The sequence below is a fragment of the Mauremys mutica genome, chromosome 2, assembly GCF_020497125.1.
Source record: "Mauremys mutica isolate MM-2020 ecotype Southern chromosome 2, ASM2049712v1, whole genome shotgun sequence".
In the NCBI taxonomy this organism is placed as follows: Eukaryota; Metazoa; Chordata; order Testudines; family Geoemydidae; genus Mauremys; species Mauremys mutica.
The window spans coordinates 165,365,816-165,380,173 of NC_059073.1; the positions used below are offsets into that span (position 1 = coordinate 165,365,816).

General features: G+C 47.5%; 1 protein-coding gene across 9 annotated transcripts in view; it reads right to left on the reverse strand.

Moving 5' to 3' along the window:
- Positions 1 to 590: 590 nt before the first annotated feature.
- The window catches only part of MTRR (5-methyltetrahydrofolate-homocysteine methyltransferase reductase), a 129,007-nt gene continuing 115,239 nt past the window's right edge, over positions 591 to 14,358 (reverse strand). For all 9 annotated transcript variants that reach the window (XM_045003657.1, XM_045003663.1, XM_045003661.1 and 6 more), the window contains 3 exons: positions 2,557 to 2,649; positions 2,284 to 2,466; positions 591 to 866 (listed from right to left, as the gene is read on the reverse strand). In XM_045003657.1, coding sequence (XP_044859592.1) covers positions 722 to 866; positions 2,284 to 2,466; positions 2,557 to 2,649 — 421 coding nt within the window. In that variant the 3' untranslated portion in view covers positions 591 to 721. The remainder of the gene's footprint in view (positions 867 to 2,283; positions 2,467 to 2,556; positions 2,650 to 14,358) is intronic.

Below are 14,358 nucleotides of genomic sequence, written 5' to 3' on the forward strand. Positions count from 1 at the left end.
CCCCAGATTTTTACCCCAGTTCCCCTCAACGATTGAACTCACAACCCTGGGTTTAGCAGGCCAATGCTCAAACCACTGAGCTATCCCTCCTCCCCTCTTTTCTATAAATATCAATATTCATAGAAAAGCTTGGAGGTGGAGGGAATTATTGTGCCCAGAAATCCTCGACAATATTTTAAATATTTATTCCTGTTTGCAACTTGTATCATATGTTATAAGGCAATGAAGAAAAATTCCCTTAAAAAACTTTCACGTAATACGTTCTACGAAATCTTGGCAATAAGATGTACATGATAAACAGTACAACTAAATAAGTAACATTATGTGTACTATATATGATAATTTATATAATATTGTATACTATACAAATGTAGAAGTTTATTTTCAAAGTATACCATTATTAAATTGGAGGAATGGAACTCCATGAGAATCTACTTGGTAATACTGCTACAAAGTGATGATTCAGAGGTTCCATTTTGTTGTTGTTGTTGCTGTAAAGGCTTTAAATGTCATTCAAAAGATCAGAAGGAATTATCAAGAATTAAATGACTAGAGAATAGTAATTTAAAAAAAAATAATTATCAATTGGCTGCTTTTAAGAGAGAATTTACTTAAATTAAGTTGAAATAACAGTAATCCAAAGAATCAGCAGTCTTCATACAGTATATACGGTAAAATTGTCTAACAATCTTTGTTTTGCAAAGGCACAGAGGCCACGCATTTAGGTCCAGACATCCTGGAGATAGCGTTTTTCTTGTCGTAATGTAGCCAGGATTTTCATTGCTTCCAATTTGTCAACTCCAGCATCAGTGCTTAAAATGTCCACTAAAGTATCATTCACATCTTTAGCCATGTGCTTTGCATTTCTAGAAAAGACAGAGGAAAAAAAAAGTACTTATTAGCAGATTTCTCCTTTCACCAACAGCCACAGATACAGGATGTTTTTGGAAACAAGCAATAATTTTTAAAATAAAGAAATGCAGAATTTATGTTGGCTTGTACCATAGACACTGATTGTTCATGTACTTGGGAGTGGTGGCAACAGTAATATCTCAGACAGCTAAGACCTGAAGCTTTCAATACACTCAAATGTATGTGGAGCAGAGACTCAGATCCACATTTAAATTGGAAGAAAATAATTGCTTTCTGCTGGATGGAATTAGACTTGATCAAGTGTTTGTGGTTTTGCTGTCCTCTCGTTGCACAGATACAGAAAGAATAAAAGCCCTAATGCTACTCACCACTTAGTAGTAGTAGTAGTAGTAGTAGTAGCAGCAGCACAAGAAGCAGACTTCTGTTTTTGGAGGAGAAGCTACTGAGTTCTGGGCCCAATGCCACGTGTTCAAATAACTGTGTTTGTAAGTAATCAGGGATGCATTACAAACCTAGATGCTCCTAAAAATCCTGCACCTGCAAGTGTGTTAGATCTCCATACATAAAAACTCACACCATAAGGATGTTATTGCTACAGAAAACATTCCATAAAGTCCCACAAGGGCAGGAAAAGAGGGCTAATGGAATTCTCCAAGGGAAGATATCTTGGGGAGCAGTCTGCTTCACCTTACCTCCAAACCTACAGAGTGCCAGCTGAAGGGCTATCATCACATACACATATGTATATGTAATATACTATGGAGGTATATCTTCCACCTTCACAAGAGTGAGACCGTTTGCTTGTAGCCTGTCCTACTTTAACTGGATAACACTATATGAACAAGAAACATTTCTGAAACATTATATGGTGAGAACAAGCAATGGAGTAGTGGAATGCCTGGCCATAACCTAAGAAAAAGATTAAGCTGTACAGGTGGATGATTAACATTATACCATAAAGTTAACATGCTAAAAAACAGGAATATTTCAGTACAGTAGAACCTCAGAGTTACAAACACTAGAGTTACAGACTGATCAGTCAACCACAGACCTCATTTGGAATCGGAAGTACACAATCAGGCAGCAGCAGAGACAAGGCTAAAAAAGTACACTACTGTGTTAAACGTAAACTACTAAAAAAAGTAAGGGAAAGCAGCATTTTTCTTCTTCATAGTAAAGTTTCAAAGGTGTATTAAGGCAATGTTCAGTTATAAACTTTTGAAAGAACAACCATAAAGTTTTGTTCAGAATTATGAACAACCTCCACTCCCAAGCTGTTGGTAACTCTGAGGTTCTACTGTATTGTAAATGCCAGTCATTTACTTGATGCTGCTGCAAGTCTTTAAAATGTCTTCAACAATTTCAATTAAATGCTCCCTCTATTAGGCATTCAAACTCCAGTCTACTCACCCACATACATAGAAACAACCTCTCTCCTTCAGCAGGACTCTGGCAACTTCTTTAGCACAAAGTCGAATGTTGTCTTGCACATATTTAGTTGGGTTTTTTTCTGCTGCAGCTGGAGGGTCTCTTGAGAAACAAACCTTAAGATGAGTTAATGTGCCATTTTCAACAAAACTTCTGAGCTCATCTCTGAAAGACAATGCAAAACATTAGAAATCAGTATCCCAAGCATAAATACAAGGTGCAACACAGAGCTCCAATACTACCCACAGAACCTGCCTGAATAAGTAGTCTCTGTCCTGATGTCGGCAGCCAAAAAACAGCCATGTCTCTCCAAACTTCCAGTCCATATGCTCTTCTTGGAGTTTCTGTCTAAATGCACAAGGGAAAAAAGACACATGTACACATAAATGTGTAAACCCAGTCTTTTATTCAGTCAGTACTGCAACTATTACACTAATGGATCATCTAAACTCTGAGGACCCAATTCTCATTTGCACTAAGGCCCCTTTATGTTGGCAAAACAGCATAAAGGGGACTTTACTGTAAAGCACTCAGCACTGACTTAACTCTGCTATCACTGAAATCAATGGGAGCTTTGCCACTGACTTCAAAGGGAGAGCAGTGAGGCCAACACTGAGCCCTTCTGAAAATCCTTCCCTACAATCCTGAATAATGAAAGTGAAGGCTATCATCCTTAGTATCTTTCATTAGAAGCATTACACAAATATTTGGGGAGAAAAATCAGCTCAAGCAATTTTCAGAATACTGTATATCTATCATTTCCGACTTTATAGGAGTAATCTTGGCAATACTAAATCACGGGAGTTAGTTTTGCTGCTAGAAATAATACCAAAAATAGAGAACTCTTGGTTCTCTATCTGTGACTTTCTGTTTAACTTTTTTTTAGAAATATTTCATATAATCACTGCACAATTTGGCGTTGAAATTCTTTTAACTGTTTAAAGTGAGATATGGAAAGTATTTAAAGATCTAAATAAATGCTATAGGGATGAGAAATAAACAGCAAGTTTGTACAAATGGATTCAGTTAATAACATAAGCACAGATCCAAAGTTTTACTCATCCCTTTAACATAACATATTTTAAAATGTGGATACCAGAACCCCCTCTCCCTCATCATCTGACTTCTCCTAGTGAAGGGAAGGAATCAGGGAGCTCCCAAGACAGTCCATACTTGTTCCTACTATATCTAAAACCCTTCATTTGTTATACTCCCACACAATGACATCTTTTCTCTCCCCTTTACACCTTTCCAATGGCATTGTGGGACCCACCGCATCTGGCAGCATCTCTCAAGAGCTCCAGTTCCAGTTTAGCCAAAGTCCCACCTGCTCTGGGGTAAGGCTTTGCAATAGCTGCCAAGTTAAAATGAATTCTTCAAGAGACATTTGCCATGGAACAAGAGACATGAGCTAGTTTCTGCCAGGAGACCTGCACAGTAGGATGCTTACTTGTGGGAAAAATCATAGTTTTGCTCCTTTCCCTGAACTTAGCTCTCCCAAACTGTACTCCCCTTTGCCTTATTCTGTTCCCCTCCTAATTCATTCCCTCCCTGCTCTTTCTCTGATTATCAGCACCAGGAAGGCAACCTTCCAAGAGAGAAGCAGTAGAGGGCCCAATGGCAGCGGTTTGAAGGGAGGACACATGAGCCTCAACAAAACCAGTTCTAAGTCCCATGGGGGGACTGGCTTGTGGACCTGAGGAGAAAATCTCTCCAGTCCCTTAAGAAAATGGACTGTCATCTCATGAGAGAACACTGTGGGTGGAAAGCCAAAATTGCTGCTAAACGCACCTCGACAGATGCAAGGGCCAGACCTTGTTGTTTTAGATGAAGCAAGTAGTCCAAGACAGACTAGAGAATGAATCGGAGCAAGGTTGAGATTCGCATATCAAGAAGCGTTTCCACTTGGCCAGGTAGGTAGCCCTAGTGCAGCGTTTCTCAAATGCTGCCAGCAGAAGGTTTTCTTGCAGCTAGAGTCTCCTGGGCAATGACTTTTTTTGGGTGTGAGGGGTTGGGGGAGAAGAGGAGAGCAGTGTATCTTCCCCAGGGCCACCAGCAGGGGTTGGACCCTGACCCCTTGTGGAGCCACAGTCAATCAGTGAGGAGCAGTCAATCAGTGAGTTCCTACCTTCCCAAGGGCACTGAGGCTCCAGCTTGGGGCTTCAGCCCTGGGGTGGCGGGCGGCAGGCTTCAGTCAACGGGCTTTGAGCTCCAGCCCTGAACTCCAGCCACATGGCAGCAGGTGCTGGCCCTTGGCTCACCACCACGCCTGCATCACCACTGGCCCCTACTGCCTCTCTACCCACCTCTCCATCCAGGGCTTAATTTGTCCTCTGGTTTGCCAGGGTTGAGTAACTCTGTTGTGAAAATTGATACTTGTATGTTTGTTAATATCATTTTTCACAGCCTCCCAACTAGCTAGTAAGTCTGTTGTGAAAAGTGATATTAACAATTATTACTTTTCATAGCAGCAGACTTACTAGCTAGCAAGTCTTTAAAAAAAAAGCAACCAAAAAAGCAAAAGAAACAACAAAAAAGGACAAGAATGTGGAAAGCACCATATTTGTGTTTCTGTTCTGTTTAGATCCAGTAAAAAAAAGAGACAACTGCACATTATTTTTATTATTGAGTCTGCAAAAAGAAACTCTACATAAATAAATTATGATGATTTGGACATGTATATTTATGTGTTTCTCCTAAAGTTAATTCAGTATTTTAGGAAAAACTGTCAGAGTGGCCACCAACAAAAGCTGGTGGCTGCACTTTGAGGCTACCAAAAAAAATGTTGTGAGAACCCCTGCCCTAGTGGATGGCTTCCTACTACTTAGCAGGACCTGGTGAATTTCTTCAAAACAGACCTGCTTCTCCGGGTTCAGCCATGTAACATCCATTCAGTTAGGTGAAGGGAGATGAGGTTTGGGTGGAGTAACCGGCCGTGGTCTTGTGAGATCAGGTCTGGATGGAGCAGAAGCGGGGTTGCTATTGATGGATCTAGTAGTGTGCCAAACCACTGTTGGTGTGGCCACACTAGGGTGTTAAGAATAACTCTCGCCTTGTCTCATTTGATTTTCAGGAGGACCTTGTGAACTAGAGGGACTGGGGAAATGCATAGAATAGGAGTTTTGTCCATGGAACTAGGAAGGCTTCAGAGAGGGAGCCTGTGCTGTGCCCCCACAGTGAGCAAAACTAATGGCATTTCTTGTTCTGCTTGGTCACGAACAGATCTATCTGGGGAGACCCCCACCTTTGGAGGATGAAGCTCGTGACCTCCGGATGAAGGGACCACTTGTAGTGAGAGGAAAAGAATCTGCTGAGGTAATCCACAAGTGTATTCCAGGCTCTCGGAAGACGTGAAGGCTTGAGGTGGATGGAGTGCTTCATGCAGAAGTTTCATAAACAGATGGCCATCTGACACAGGGTGGAGGCTATCTGTTGAATAAACTTTCCTTCCAAACAGGTCCAGCTTTCTTGAATCCTTTTGTTTGGGGGTAGCACTTGTCTGGCCCTCAATGAGGGACCCTGGAGGAGGGTGGGAATATGGGTACTTGTACCTGTTGGCTGGCACATAAAATTTCTTTTCAGCACTCTTTGAGGTGGGGAGCAGAGAAGAAGTAGTTTGCCATAGGGCCTTGACTTGACCCATTACTGCCTCATAAATGGGCAAGTTAGGAGTTGCTGCAGCCAGGATGTCAATAAGGCTGTGGGATGATTCCTTAAACTCCTTAATCTCTATCCCCAGGTTAGCTGCTATCAGCTTCAGAAGGTCCTAATGGGTCCTGAAGTTGTCCTGCAGAAGTGACCTACTCGGCCCTGAGATGGACATCTGGGTAGGAGGGTCTTCATAGAATCATAGAATCATAGAATCTCAGGGTTGGAAGGGACCTCAGGAGGTCATCTAGTCCAACCCCCTGCTCAAAGCAGGACCAAACCCAACTAAATCATCCCAGCCAGGGCTTTGTCAAGCCTGACCTTAAAAACCTCTAAGGAAGGAGATTCCACTACCTCCCTAGGTAACCCATTCCAGTTCTTCACCACCCTACTAGTGAAAAAGTTTTTCCTAATGTCCAACCTAAACCTCCCCCTCTGCAACTTGAGACCATTACTCCTTGTTCTGTCATCTTCTTCCTTTTCCTCAGCCCCAATAATGTTGATGGGAGCCACATCCTGAACATTGGTACAGGGGTTGGTACAGGAGTTGGGGTCCAGTGCAGAGCAGGGAGGAGCAGTAGCCAGCATCTTGGAAGCCACTGAATAAGCTCAGTGGGAGGGGTGACCCGATGCCTTCCAGTAAGGCCACTGCATAGACCACTGTTCACTTGGCCAGGCACTGTGGGGCTGACCAGTACTGACCGACATCTGGAGGTTGTCACACCCCAATGGCCTCCTCCCTCAAAGGGTCCCCTGGGGAAGGCAGAGCAGCATTGTATATTGCTAATGCTGTTGCAAGCATTGCAGGGCATTTTGGGAAGGGTCAAAGGTGTGAGTGAGTGTGGAATGGAAGATGTGCATTGGGGGAATGGGAGAGTTGCATTGTATGTAAGAGAGAAGTATGACTGCTCAGAGCTCTGGTATGAAACTGCAGAAAAACCTGAGAGTCTCTGGATTAAGTTTAGAAGTGTGAGTAACAAGGGTGATGTCGTGGTGGGAGTCTGCTATAGACCACCAGACCAGGGGGATGAGGTGGACAAGGCTTTCTTCTGGCAACTAGCAGAAGTTACTAGATCGCAGGCCCTGGTTCTCATGGGAGACTTTAATCACCCTGATATCTCCTGGGAGAGCAATACAGCGGTGCACAGACAATCCAGGAAGTTTTTGGAAAGTGTAGGGGACAATTTCCTGGTCCAAGTGCTGGAGGAACCAACTAGGGGCACAGCTCTTCTTGACCTGCTGCTCAGAAACAGAGAAGAGTTAGTAGCAAAAGTGGATGGGAACCTGGGAGGCAGTGACCATGAGATGGTCGAGTTCAGGATCCTGACACAAGGAAGAAAGGAGAGCAGCAGAATACAGACCCTGGACTTCAGAAAAGCAGACTTCAGAAAAGCAGGCAGCTGATGGGCAGGATCCCCTGGGAAAATAACATGAGAGGGAAAGGAGTCCAGGAGAGCTGGCTGTATTTTAAAGAATCCTTATTGAGGTTGCAGGAAAAAAACATCCCGATGTGTAGGAAGAATAGTAAATATGGCAGGCGACCAGCTTGGCTTAACAGTGTAATCCTTGCTGATCTTAAACACAAAAAAGAAGCTTACAAGAAGTGGAAGCTTGGACAAATGACCAGGGAGAAGTATAAAAATATTGCTCAGGCATGCAGGACTGAAATCAGGAAGGTCAAATCACACTTGGAGTTGCAGCTAGCAAGAGATGTTCAGAGTAACAAGAAGGGTTTCTTCAGGTATGTTAGCAATAAGAAGAAAGTCAAGGAAAGTGTGGGCCCCTTACTAAATGAGGGAGGCAACCTAGTGACAGAGGATATGGAAAAAGCTAATGTACTCAATGCTTTTTTTTGCCTCTGTCTTCACAAACAAGGTCAGCTCCCAGACTGCTGCACTGGGCAGCACAGTATGGGGAGAAGGTGACCAGCCCTCGTGGAGAAAGAAGTGGTTCAGGACTATTTAGAAAAACTGGACGAGCACAAGTCCATGGGGCTGGATGCGCTGCATCCGAGGGTGCTAAAGGAGTTGGCAGATGTGATTGCAGAGTCACTAGCCATTATCTTTGAAAACTCATGGTGAACGGGGGAGGCCCCGGATGACTAGAAAAAGGCTACTGTAGTGCCCATCTTTAAAAAAGGGAAGGAGGATCCGGGGAACTACAGGCCAGTCAGACTCACCTCAGTCCCTGGAAAAATCATGGGGCAGGTCCTTAAGGAATCAATTTCGAAGCACTTAGAGGAGAGGAAAGTGATCAGGAACAGTCAGCATGGATTCACCAAGGGCAAGTCATGCCTGACTAACCTAATTGCCTTCTATGAGGAGATAACTGGCTCTGTGGATGAGGGGAAAGCAGTGGCTGTGTTATTCCTTAACTTTTGACACGGTCTCCCACAGTATTCTTTCCAGCAAGTTAAAGAAGTATGGGCTGGATGATTGGACTATAAGGTGGATAGAAAGCTGGCTAGATCATCGGGCTCAATGGGTAGTGATCAATGGCTCCCTGTCTAGTTGGCAGCCGGTTTCAAGTGGAGTGCCCCCAGGGTCGGTCCTGGGGCCTGTTTTGTTCAATATCTTCATTAATGATCTGGAGGATGGCATGGACTGCACTCTCAGCAAGTTTGCAGATGACACTAAACTTGGAGGCGTGGTGGATACGCTGGAGGGTAGGGATAGAATACAGAGGGACCTAGACAAATTAGAGGACTGGGCCAAAAGAAACCTGATGAGGTTCAACAAGGACAAATGCAGAGTCCTGCACTTAGGACGGAAGAATCCCATGCACTGTTACAGACTAGGGACCGAATGGCTAGGAAGTAGTTCTGCAGAAAAGGACCTAGGGGTTACAGTGGACGAGAAGCTGGATATGAGTCAACAGTGTGCCTTTGTTGCCAAGAAGGCTAATGGCATTTTGGGCTGTATAAGTAGGGGCATTGCTAGCAGATCGAGGGATGTGATCATTCCCCTCTATTCGACATTGGTGAGGCCTCATCTGGAGTACTATGTCCAGTTTTGGGCCCCACACTACAAGAAGGATGTGGAAAAATTGGAGAGTCCAGCGGAGGGCAACAAAAATGATTAGGGGGCTGGAGCACATGACTCTTGAGGAAAGGCTGAGGGAACTGGGATTGTTTAGTCTGCAGAAGAGAAGGATGAGGGGGGATTTGATAGCTGTTTTCAACTACCTGAAAGGGGGTTTCAAAGAGGATGGATCTAGACTGTTCTCAGTGGTACCCGATGACAGAAGAAGGAGTAATGGTCTCAAGTTGCAGTGGGGGAGGTTTAGGTTGGATATTAGGAAAAACTTTTTCACTCAGAGAGTGGTGAAGCACTGGAATGGGTTACCTAGGTGGTGGAATCTTCTTCCTTAGAGGTTTTTAAGGTCAGGCTTGACAAAGCCCTGGCTGGGATGATTTAGTTGGGGATTGGTCCTGCTTTGAGCAGGGGGTTGGACTAGATGATCTCCTGAGGTCCCTTCCAATCCTGATATTCTATGATTCTATGATTCCCTTGCAGGGAGCAAGAGGCCAAAAGGGGGAAGGAGGAAAAGAGCAGAGAACGGGTTAATTTGACATTCCAGCTTGCTCAGTCAAAAGGTAAAGCACCAACTCTGTCCCAAGGCTGCTGCTCACAGACGATGCTCGGCTGCCTGCCAAGAAAGAGGGGGGCCTGGATTCCTGCCCCCCGCCAACCAGCCGTGAGAAAGGAGAATTCAGCTAAACAGACAGACCTGCGGAGGCAGCCCAAAATGAACGAGACAGCGAAGGCCAACATGGGGGAAAACAAAGTCCTACCAGTTTGTCTAGAGCCAATGTGTTTTGGAACAGTTGGAGACCACAGAAGGCCATTTTGGACTAGAACAAAGAGCACCAGAAACAGAGGTCATAGAATGAAACATCCCCAAAGGAACCCTGGACCCAGGACAGAACTCCCGTTCACCGTTCCCCCTCTTCTTCTTATGTTACACCCAGGCTTGGCCAGCCATAGGTAGAGCGTGTGAGAGTATGAAAGTGGGTTAGGGCTTGGGGCACTAACGCTTTCTTCCTTCCTCTGAGTGATGTGGGGAGCACCCATCACTCTCCCTGTTATTTTATTATCTTATTAATAAAGCTTTAAAATTTAAACACTTGGTGTGTTTCGTCATCTCCTCCCCAAACGATCCTGTGGCCTCAGCATGATCACCTGACACCTCAGGCAGATTGGTAACAGAAATGTCACAAGGTGCATAGAATGGGTACTGGTGGTGGCCCTTTGGCTGGACGTTGGGTACCACCTCAGACTCAAAGTCCCCCCAAGGTGACCACAGAGGAGCGGTACCCCCGTCTTTGTCTCCATTCGGTGCCAAGGATCTGGAGACCGGTGGCGGAACAGAGATGGTCACGAAGAGGGTATCAGGCATGGTTTGCGCCCCATGATCCCTCCTGCTCACAGTCATCAGAGATGGCAGCTGTCCCATCAGAGTTGGTGGAACTGGGAGTGTCAAATAAGTCCCTGGCCGCTGCAAAGGCCTCAGTGGTTGATAGTACTGTCAATCTGCTGGTGCCACAGTGGCTTCTGGGTGTCAGGAGAGGGTTCCTCACCGGACTTGAAACTCTGTGCAGAGTTGATCATGGTGCTGTGGGACCATGGATGGAGAAGTGGCCTGGCCTAGGTCACACACCATTGCCTTCACCATGTTTGTCCTTCTTCTGCACTGGTGAGCGCCCTTTGTCAGTGTGTTGCTTTTTGTGCTTCTTCCTCAGCACCAGAGATGAGGAATGGTACCAGGCAGTGTGCGGTGCTGGAGGAGTGATTCGTACTGAGGTTGAAGTGCTCAGTGCAGAACTGGAATGGCTTGGATGCTTCCATTAGGATAGCCTTCAGTCTTATCTCTCTTTTCCATTTTTGTAAAGGGTCTAAAGTCCTGATAAATATGGCACTGGTGTCTCATGTGAATTTTTCCCAAACACTCCAGACAACTGGAGTGTGGGTCACTAATAGGCATAGGTTTGCCACAGGAGGCAAAAGGTTTGAAGCCCAGGGACTGGGGCATGCCCAGCCCCAGGGGCAAAAGCAGAATGGATTTGATTTAAATCACTAGTCAGGACGACTCGATTTAATCATGGATTTCTACATAAAAGTGCATTCTTGTTGGTTGTTATAAAAAACGGTTACCTATCTTCTTGTAACTGTTCTTCAAGATGTGTTGTTCATGTCGCACCGCGTGCATGAGCGTCGGAAACTTTTCCCTTAGCGACTGCCGTTGGGCTGGTGGGGGGCACCTCCTTAGTGGCACCACTGTGCCATGCATATATACCCCCAATGGCCCGACCCCCTCCAGTTCCTTCTTGCCGGCGACTCCAACAGAGGGGTAGGAGGGCAGGTGGTGGAATGGACATGAACAACACATCTCAAAGAACAACAGTTACTAGAAAGTAGGTAACCGTTTTTTCTTCTTCACGTGCTTGTTCACGTCCATTCCACATTAGATGAATCACAAGCTTACCTTTGGAGGAGGGTAGAAGTCACGGAACAACTGATCGGAGGACCGCCCTGCCAACAGCTGCATCCTTCCGGGCCTGCTGGTTGACCGCATAGTGGGTAGTGAAAGTATGCAACGATGACCAGGTGGTTGCCCTGCAGATCTCCTGGATCGGGACCTGTGCCAGGAAAGCTGCGGAAGCTGCTTGCGCCCCGGTTGAGTGGGCCGTGACTGCAGAGGCCGGAATGCCTGCGAGGTCATAACACTCTTGAATGCAGTCCACAATCCACGACAAGATTTGCTGTGCTGACACCGGGATGCCTCTCATCCTCTCAGCTAGGGCCACAAACAGCTGGATTTACGAAAGGGCTTGGTGTGCTCCAAATAGAATGCCAATGCTTGATGGACGTCCAGGGTGTGCAGGCTGCGTTGACTCGGGGCCACATGGGGTTTGGAAAAAAACACCGGTAGACAAATGTCCTGACCCAGATGGAATTGTGAGACCACCTATGGGAGGAACTTGGGGTGCGGCCAGAGCTGCACCTTGTCTCTATGAAACACTGTGTATGGTGGCTCTGAGGTGAGTGACCTCAGCTCAGATATCTTTCTCGCCGAGGTGATAGCCACCAGGAATGCCACCTTCCAGGAAAGCTGGAGGAGGGAGCAGGTAGCGAGGGGCTTGAATGGGGGCCCCATGAACTCAGACAGGACTAAGTTGATATTCCATGGAGGGACCGGGGGGGGGGGGGCGTGAGTACAGGAACACCCTCTCCAGACCTTTAAGGAACCGTCCCACCATTGGGTGGGAGAACACTGAACCCCCTGAAAACACCGGATGGAAGGCAGAGATGGCCGCCAGGTGCACTCTGATGGAGAATGGGGCCAGCCCTTGCTGCTTGAGGTGAAGTAGGTACTCTAGGATGGGCACCGGGGCCTGGCGTGGCTGCACCTGTTGTGGCCCACACCAGCACGAGAACCTCTTCCACTTGGCCAAGTAAGTCGCCCTGGTAGAGGGCTTCCTACTACCAAGTAGAACCTGCTGCACAGGCAGGGAGCACTGGCTCTCCAAAGCATTTAGCCACAGAGCTTCCACGCTGTCAGATGGAGCGATTGCAGGTCAGGGTGGAGAAGCCACCCTCTGTCCTGCGTGATGAAGTCCCGGTGTAGGGACAGGGTTAACGGGGCTTCCACCGACAGCTCCAGGAGTGTAGTGAACCAGTGCTGGTGGGGCCAGGTCGGAGCGATGAGGATGACTGTCGCCCTGGCCCTGCGCACCTTGAGCAGGACCTTGTGCACCAGCGGGATCGGGGAAAAGGTGTATTTCAAGTCCCCTCCCCACGGGATCGCGAACATGTCGGCCACTGAGCCCGGGCTGCGACCCTGGAACAAGCAGAATTGTGGGCACTGGGCGTTGCCCTGGGTGGCGAACAGGTCTACCCAGGAAAACCCCCAACTTGTGGAAGAGCAAATGCATGATGTTTGCTCTGAGCGTCCACTCGTGCATGCGGTACGACCTGCTGAGGTACTCCGCCAGTTCGTTCCGCTCCCCAGGGAGATACGATGCCTTGAGGTGAATGGTGTGGGGTATACAAAAGTCCCAGAGGAGGAGAGCCTAATGGCAGTGTGGGGAGGAACGGGCTGTGCCCTGCTTGTTTATATAAAACATGGTGATAGTGTTGTCTGTCAGAACTGTCATGCTGTGGCCACTCAGAGTGGCGTGAAAGGTTTGGCAGGTTAAACGAACAGCCCTGAGCTCCTTTACCCGACCACAAGCCCTGAGTCCTCAGGTCCCTCAGGTGAACACCCCATCCGAGGTCTGAGGCGTCCGTCACAAGCATCAGGTCCGGCTGTTGTGAGGATGCCCTCGCAAACCATGGACTGGGACTGCCACCACAGCAAGGAGTCCAGCACGTCCCCCGGGGCTGTCACTAGCAAGTCCAGGGGGTCGCTGCCTGGCTGGTGTACACGGGCAAGCCAAGCCTGCAGAGTCCTGAATCTTAGTCTGGCATGCTTGACTACATGTGTGCATGCTGCCATGTGGCCCAGCAGCTGCAGGCAACATCTGGCCATTGTAGGGGGGAACTGGCACAGGGAGTTCACTGCTTGCTGGATGGCCAGGAATCGTGATTCCGGCAGGCTTGCCCTTGCCTGTACTGCATCTAGGACCGCCCCTATGAATTCCACTCTCTGTGTTGGAACGAGAGTGGACTTGGGGATGTTGACCAGGAGCCCCAGCTTGCGGAATAGTCTTAGGGCCACCTGCACGTGGGTCCGAACTTCCTCTTCAGACCAATTCGCCAGGAGCCAGTCGTCGAGGTACGGGTAAACCCGAATCCTCTGCCTCCATAATAAGGCCGCCACTACCGCCATGCATTTTGTGAACACCCGTGTGCTGTGGCTAGGACAAACGGGAGAACCGTGAACTGGTAATGGTCCTGGCTCACGGTGAAATGCAGGAACCGGCGATGTGCTGGGTGGATGGCGATATGAAAGTATGAGTCCTTCATGTCGAGGGCAGCGTACCAGTCCCCCAGATCCAGGGAAGGGATGATGGTGCCCAGCGAGACCATGCAGAACCGGGCCTTGACCAGGAACTTGTTGAGCCTGCGCAGGTCTAGAATGGGACGAAGGCCCCCTTTGGTCTTGGGAATGAGGAAGTAGCAGGAGTAGAGCCCTTTCCCCCTTAGGTCTAAGGGCACTAGCTGTACCACTCCCGCCTCTAGGAGTGAGTGAACCTCCTTTTCTAGGTGGTGCTCGTGAGAAAGGTCCCTGAAGAGGGACGGGGAAGGGGGGTGAGGGGTAGGAAAACTGCAGCATGTACCCGCTTTGCACTGTGTGCAACACCCAACGGTCCAACATAATGCTGGACCACACACAGGAGAAACGGGACAGGCGGTTCAGGAAACAAGCAGACAGATCTGGTGATTGAACTGGTACGCTGTCCTCGAG